At 47.0% G+C, this 7,700-nt stretch overlaps 2 protein-coding genes across 2 annotated transcripts; one reads left to right on the top strand and one right to left on the bottom strand.

The window, feature by feature from the left end:
• Positions 1-580: 580 nt before the first annotated feature.
• LOC147226845 (PRA1 family protein 3-like) lies at positions 581-4,404 on the top strand. The gene is made up of 3 exons (XM_086158853.1): positions 581-877; positions 1,424-1,641; positions 3,112-4,404. Exons 1-3 carry the CDS (start codon positions 696-698, stop codon positions 3,285-3,287), a joined length of 576 nt encoding a protein of 191 aa, XP_086014979.1. The 5' UTR covers positions 581-695; the 3' UTR covers positions 3,288-4,404.
• A 168-nt stretch (positions 4,405-4,572) lies between these two features.
• On the bottom strand, positions 4,573-7,074 carry lmod3 (leiomodin 3 (fetal)). The gene is made up of 3 exons (XM_086158852.1): positions 6,601-7,074; positions 5,023-6,516; positions 4,573-4,947 (listed from the first exon to the last, which is right to left on the bottom strand). Exons 1-3 carry the CDS (start codon positions 6,886-6,888, stop codon positions 4,900-4,902), a joined length of 1,830 nt encoding a protein of 609 aa, XP_086014978.1. The 5' UTR covers positions 6,889-7,074; the 3' UTR covers positions 4,573-4,899.
• Between the last annotated feature and the right edge of the window lie 626 nt (positions 7,075-7,700).

Raw genomic sequence — 7,700 nt, forward strand, 5'->3', positions numbered from 1 at the left:
CTGTTCACTGAGAACTATGTATCTCTCTACCGATTCCCCTGACATGACATTTGGTTAATTTTTAGGAAATGAAAGAGGTGACCTATGTGTCAGTATTAGTTCAGGTTTAGCCAAGTTCCTCAAACACAAAAACAGAGTGATAAAATCCCCCCAATTTTATCTTCTTTAGAAACGGTTTTGAATTATATATAAGATAAATCCTTAAAACTTGTGGAAAAATCTAAAAAAACAAAAAATATACCTTTTTCTGAACAATCATCCCATGGATACTTTGAGGTAAAGAAGCTTTGTATTCACCTTGTTATTCTTTTTTTCTGAAATTGTACATTGTTTCTCACACGGCTATACTCTTGTTTACTCTTACAGTTACTTGATTGTATACAAAATAATTGTCTTTATGTTCCCAGTTAAATTAAACGATTGTACGATTGAATGTAGCCATGTTTGATTGTCTATATGTTTTGTTTTGTTCCGTTTGTTCATACTTTATCAGTTCAATAAAGGTTTTAAAAAAAAAATCCCTCCCCTGTCCCGGTTTCAAAATCACGCGATGACGTGACCACGTAACGCGAGATTTCGTGCCGATTGTTTTGCTGTGACGTCGATCAGCTGGTGCTGTCAAGATAATACGCAGCGAGACGGTGAGAGTGTGTGTCGGTGTGTGTTGATGTGCCGCGTCGGTGCACGGTGAAGTCATGGCCGCGAAGATGGAACTTGCACCTCTCAGACCGTGGGACGACTTCTTCCCCGGGGCGGACCGGTTCGGAAAACCCGAATTCGGTGACGTGACCAAGTGGAACAACAGAGTCATTAGCAACCTGCTGTACTACCAGACCAACTACTTCGCCGTTGCCGTGGTCGTCGCTCTCATAGTCGGGTAAGTGCTAGCTAACATAACCTAGCCTAGCCTAGCATCCTTGATTAATAGCCTGCATTTTGTTCTTAAATCCACGCCCCGTCGAGAGCAGGGAGGCTATTCCTGTTACGGCCAACATTGTCGTCTGGTCTCCCCATGACTCATTTGTGTATTTATTTTTACAGTTGCTATTTGACATTCAACAGCTGCCGGTTGCCGCCCAGGGATGAGACATTTTAGCTAATTCTAAATGTGTTCCATTGCATCGTGAAAACATGGATTACCTTCCAGATATCTTAAATGTATACAATCCCCCTGCAACAAACTAAGTCCTTGCATCTGAGTAGTTAAATGGAATTAACTATATCTGGCTTGATTCTCCAAGTACAGAGCTATTACTGAACAAGCGATGCAACTGAAACTGTAGATCCCAGCTGCTAGCATCTGCACCATCATGGCTCAATGAAGCTGACAGGATGTTAGCTCTTACCACCAGCAGGTTGTGCTATTTAGCCCCTGCTTGGACCCATGCACAACATTTAATTCAATTTATCTCACGTCTTACAGATTCCTGAATCCTTTCGGCATGTTTCTGGGCGGAACCGTGGTCACCCTGGTGTTCATGGGCTCGGTGTGGGCGGGAGAGAACAAGGCCACCATCAAGAACTTTAAAAGGAAGAACCCCAGTGTGTTTGTCATCGCCGTCATGGCCACCAGTTACTTTGTGCTGTCCTTGTTCGGCGGGGTCATGGTCTTCATCTTTGGAATCACCTTCCCTTTGCTCTGTGAGTTTTCACACACGCCTCCATCACAACTCTTTGGATATTTTCTCAGAGGTGTGATAGTATGAGGAGCGCCTTAAAGCCTGGCTTTAGTTTTCCATAAGGGCGTGGAAAAGAAGAATAGCTTCATGCAGAAAACAACTTCATAACATCAATATAAATCGTGATATCATAAAGAGTAGCATGGTTAGCAGCAATTCTGATCTGATATTCTCAGTATTTAGATTTCCAAGTTGTAAACATAACATAATCTTTGCAAAGATCATCATCATTATTGTTCTTTGTTTCTCACCATTTACAATTTAAGGAAAATCCACACTTCAAAGCTACATTTTGATAGTTTCCTGCATTGAAAACCAAATACCAAAAAAACAAGTATTGACCAAAATAATCAATTTCTGGTCATGTGACTTCTTTCCTTACTTTTTTCAACCTTTAACAGAAAAACATATAATCTGATAACGTCGCAGTGAAAACACATTTGTTTCTGTGTTTTGGTTCCCGTTTGTTACGGCTCTTGTAAGGTTTCGATCAAGACCGGAGCTGCTAAACCCGTCAGAGAGCTATTTGCACTTTAAAAACTTTCTCTAAGTTTCATGGTTAATTTATGTTGTCTGTGTGCACGCCCTCGCCGGCTGATGAAGGATGAGAAAACTGTGACCGGGGATCGTGACTCACGCAACCGTGCACAGTTGAGGTTTCTCTCCGGGTGAATAAAGTTTTCCAAGCACTTGAGCTCTGAATCACGTCTGGGCTTGAGCCAGAAGAAAAAGTGCTGACACACTTTTACTCAGATGAATGATTAATTTGCTCTTTACAGTGCGACTTAGCTTGAAAAAATAGCTACTCATTAAAATTATTATTGCCAATGTCATACAAATGATTGACTACTCCGGGTCTCCGGTAGGAACCGTGTGGAGCTCAAGGATGCTGAGCTAGAGTTTGGCGATGCTGCTGTCCAGGTTTTTTTTTTGCAACATGAAGCCAGAAGACCCAGGAATAGAAACAAGGCTCAGGATCTCGAATTATTATTTTTGTTGCTCATTTCTAGCAAATCCTATCTTTGTGATTGGATCGGTAGTCCTCCATGTTTGTTGTTTTTTCTCTAGCTAGCTGGCTAGCTCGCTTGAACAAGACCTTTGGAGAATGAGGCGGCGTATTGATTGATTTGTCGTCTGCGCCTCTGCTCACTGAATTCTCGGAGCAGATGCTGCAGCTTCAGCTCCGCGGCCGATGGGCGAAACCCGTCTATCGCTGCCCCGTGTTTACACGTTGCCATGGCTTGTTTATTCGAACGGAACTACATTTACCAGCTGATGTCATGAGGTCGGAATCCGCGTGACCCGATTAATTAATAAAAAAGATGGTGGCCCCCGCAGCTGCTAGGAAGCCCCCCTAAGTATCACATTTTGTTTGTCATTGACTTTGAGCGCCCACTAACACAACTTCCCTCTCTTTGCCCGCCCCTGCCAGTGATCCTGATCCACGCCTCCCTGAGGCTCCGCAACATGAAGAACAGACTGGAGAACAAGATCGAAGGCGTCGGGCTGAAGAAGACCCCCATGGGCATAATGATGGATCTCCTGGACCAGCAGGAGGAGAAAATCAACAAAATTCAGGATTTCATCGAGAGCAAAATGAAGGAGTAGACGTCTCGCAGAGGGAATACGGCGTCAGACAGTTCTACGTTTGTGTTTTTTTTTTTTTTTATTATCATTTTTAACATTTGTGTTGATTCCCCCCTCCCCCACTTCGGTGTCCAAAAAGATGGTTTCTCGCTAGATTTGCACAATCATCCACGAGGGCTGGATGTGGATCGGGGCCAGAAGGTCACCAAAGGTTCACCTGCTCGGTGAATGTTCTCCAAAACATCCCAAATGCAATATCAAGAATCCACTACTCGCGTTCGTATTCAAAAAGGAATCAGTGCCGTTGTGTTTTCTACCTCATAACAAGAGCAGTTTTTATTTCTCCGTCACAGAGTAAAAAGCCAGATTATTAAAAAAAAAAAAACACATTCGACACCCGGTGACCTTTTTTTTTTTTTTTCCCCTCGAAATCAGCAATAAATCAAATCTCTTCACACCCCGAGTCGTGTGAATTGTAGACTAGACGCGGCCTCGCTCTTGCCGGGCGACGCTCCGGCCTCGCGTGTTCCCCCTCTGAACGCCGCTATGCAATGTTTCAAAAATATAAAAATAAAAAAAATGAATGGCACGTGCTGCTTTACATGTTTTCATGTTTGTTTGTTTTTCCTGGATATGTATTTTATTTTTCAAAAATATAGCATGTGAACAGGAAACAAAAAAAATAGCTGTAGGTTACAAAGTATATACATGTATAAATGAGCAAAAGTGACTGAATGGATTGTAATGTCACAATATTTCCTTTTTTTTTTTTTATATTTATCGGTTATGGATTTAATGCACCTTAAATCGTTTTCACGTTTCTGCTTCAGTCAACCGTTTTCCTTTTTAGCTCTTGCACACTGAACTGCTTTACCATATATAACGTTGTGTTTATTTGTGATTGTTTTTTCCATACACAAAAGTAAGCATTTAAAAAAAAAAAAGAAAATAACGGTTGTGCTTTATGATCGTAATAATAAAGTTAGCCACATTAACGTTGCCTTTTTCTTTCCGTCACGTCTCGGTCGGGACGGGGACAGATTTAATTGTTAATTATCTCATCGGGGTTGATTCATCTATTTATTCTATCATCACGTGAAGCTAAAGGTGACTGAAATAAAGCCATAACAGTGCTGATAAGTCTACTGGATTCAGTTTATGTATATTTATGTCCGTGAGGTATCATTTTCTCTGGATAATAGCAGATTTACAAGACGAATGCGTGACCCGTCAACGACCGGGTGGAAGTTTTTTCCTTCCCCTAGAGACCGTCTCTGCATCAAAGCATCAAAGATACAAAAACAAGCAAAGAAAAATTTTTTATCGCAAATACTTGTTTTTTTTTTTCCAACGCTCGACCGTCCCGGAGCCTTTTCACCGCAATCTTTTACACATTTCCGAAACATTCAGTCGATATCAAACCGTTGATCTCTAGACAAACATCGTGCGCGCCCTGAAAGCGATAGATGGGATTTCGTCCAACGCGTTTTCTTTCAAAGTGTCCGACGCGGTTTCGTCGACACGCGCGTCGTCCGCGTTGAAATTCAGGCGTACCTCGGTGCGAGTTTCACGTCAAGACGGTGATTAATAGGGCGGCGGCGTGATTTGAAGGAAAACGGCGGTCGTCCCGGCCTCAGACGAGACTCGTTTCGCTTGATTCCAGGGCTTTAGGGAGCGGCACCTGCAAGCGGCGGCAAAGGAGAAGTTGAGCGCGCGTTCGAAACCGCCGCGTCGTCTCGCTAGCTTACTCACTCACCGACTTGAGATAGGCCACGTTGCTCTTCTTGATCTCGTTCAGGAGCTCATCGCGGGGCGTCAGATCGACCTTGGGAGGAACCCGGCGGCGAGGGATCGGCTTCAGAGTCTTAATCACGTCCGTCAGGTTGGCTCGCTCGTCCGCCGTCTCCCCGCTCGCCTCCGCCTTCGCCCTGGCGGTCTTCCTCAACTGGAAGCCGGTCTTCTGCGGCCGCCTGTCGTCCATCATCTCCAGGAAAGGGTCGCGCTTCTTGGGGACCCTCTTCAGCTGGACGCTTTTCAGCGGGTTCTCCTGGACCTCGGCGCTCGGGGTCTTGGGAATGGCGTTGCGTCGGAGCTGCTTCTGCGGCTCGGGTTGTTCTCGCCGGCGGGGGGTTTCCGGGGCGACGGGGTCGGCTTCCTGGACCGCGCCGTGCTTCTGCAGGAGTTCCAGGGAAGGTACGTACCCTAGCATCTCCAGCAAGCCCGGAGGCAGGTTCAGACTGCTCTCGTACATCTGCATCACCTCCCTCTGCTCCTTCAGCTGCTGCTTCATCTGCTCCTCCTTCCTCAGCTGCCTCTGACGGTCCAGGTTCCTGGTCAGGATGTTGGTGACCACCATCCTGGGCCCCGGCAGCTCAAAGTGGTACCCCATCTTCAGGAGGGTATTGTTGGCCTTGAGCAGGCGCGAGATCTCCATCTCGGCGTGGTGACCCAACATGTGCCTCTGGTTGTGGAAGCGCAGCTCGGTGAGGGTCTCGTTGAACTGCAGGCATCGGATGATGGCCACGATCCCCTTCCCGGTCACGAAGTTGGACTCGATGTTCAGCGTGGTGATGCTGCGATTCTCCCGCAACATGTTGGCCACGTTGAACGCGATGTTCTCGTCCACGCCGGTGTTGGCGATGCTGAAGGTTTTCACGTGTTTGTTCTTCTTCAAGGCGTTGACGTAGTCCAGGAGCATCTCCTTGGGAATGTTTTCGATGTTGTTGAGGTTCACCTCGGCGACCGACGGGCTGTTGTTGCGGATCTTGTCCAGCGTCGACTCCAGGTTCGTCTCGTTTCCCGACGGCCTGGAGGTCATCTTGATGTGATTGAGCGCCAGCTTTGGAATTTTCAGCTTGTTTATTTTCTTCTCCTCTTTCTTCGGAGCGTCGTCGTCGCCCCGGTCGGTCTCGGGTTCCTCCGGCGGTTCCTCGGGAAGCGGGGAATCCGCGGGTTTAATCTCCGGCGATACGCCGTCCCTCCCGCCTTCCAGCCGTTGTTCTCCGTCGCCATCTTCTGCTTTCTCCTCCGACGGATCCTCGATCTCCTCTCCGTTTTCCTCGCTCCCGTTCGTCTCTTCCTCCTCCTCCTCCTCCTCCTCCACGATTTCTTCGATTATTTCCTCGACGACTCCTTCCCCTTCGCTCCCGTCGGCGGCCTCCTCCCGGACGACCTCCTCGATCACCTCGTACACCTCGACCGCTCCGTCCCGTCCCTTCTCCTTCTTCTCCGCCTCTTCCAGCAGGGTTTTCTGGTGGAGGGGAAGCGAGAACGGTACCTGCGAGTCAAACCCGCTTCACGGAAATGGAGATCTCGGACGTCGGGACGGTCTTACCTCGCTGGGCAGCAGGGTGGCGGGTACCCGTTCTTCTTCAAGCATACGTTTGGATTCCTTCTCCCAGTAGAGGTAGTCAACCAGGGATCTGTGGTCGAAGGTCCCGGTCGGAGGTTTCTCCGTCTGGTCCTTCTGTCGCTGCCCCACCGGCACCGTCTCATCCGGGGCGATCATAGTATCCATTTCGCTCTGGAGCTCCTTCAGCTCCTCGGGCGAGAGCATAGCCAGGAGTTCATCCTCGTCGATGTCTTCCTCGTTCAGGTCCTCCACGTCTCGGTCGCTCGACATGTTTCCGAGCCTCGCTTTTTCGCGCTTTCGGGGCTCTATCGAGAAGCGAGAAGCGGTTTTCGTCTACCTCCGACGGAGCCGGACTCGCTCTGCTCCAAAGTCTAAAATTAAACCCCGCCGAGGAAGATATTTAAAGGACGACGCGCTAACGGTCTTTTTTCAGAGCCTTCTCCCAGCTGGCCCGGCAATCAGGATCTTTCACCATGACAGTTGCTCGCTGGCGGAGGAGAGCTTCGGGGCTGACGGGCGGCGGCAGGTGGATCCCGGACGAGCCGTGACGTCGCGAATAACACGGAGGTTCGTCCGATGGCGCGCGCTCATGGAATTGACATTTGTTCTCGTCACCGAGCTAACATGGGAAACACGCTAAAGTCGTGCCTTGACGTCGGGAAAAAGAAGGAGGAGCCCCGAGGAGCGCCACAAAGTTTGAGCCTCCCGTCGAGCCACTAGGAATGTAGTTATTTTTTATATTTTTTTTAAGGATTTCTCAAAGTCAAGGTCATTGTAGGTCAACAACTCCCCCCGTTCTCTTAATCTGGCATGAATAAACTATCGCAAATACAACCTGGAGTCACATAAACATATATATTAGATTAATGAAAAACCTTTAATGACTTTTATTATTATTGCTATTTATTCTTATTATTATAAGAAGTAGTAGTAATCGTCGTAGTAGCAGTAACAGTAGTAGTATTTTCATTATTATTATCATTAGTAGTAGTAGTAGTAGTCACATTATTATTATTATTACTATTATTCATGTTGTTGTTATTTGTTATTTCATAACATGTACAATATTTTTTCATCCTCTT

Source organism: Fistularia commersonii, chromosome 14 (genome assembly GCF_037954325.1).
Source record: "Fistularia commersonii isolate RoL2024-O1a breed Wild chromosome 14, RoL_Fcom_v1.0, whole genome shotgun sequence".
In the NCBI taxonomy this organism is placed as follows: domain Eukaryota; kingdom Metazoa; phylum Chordata; class Actinopteri; order Syngnathiformes; family Fistulariidae; genus Fistularia; species Fistularia commersonii.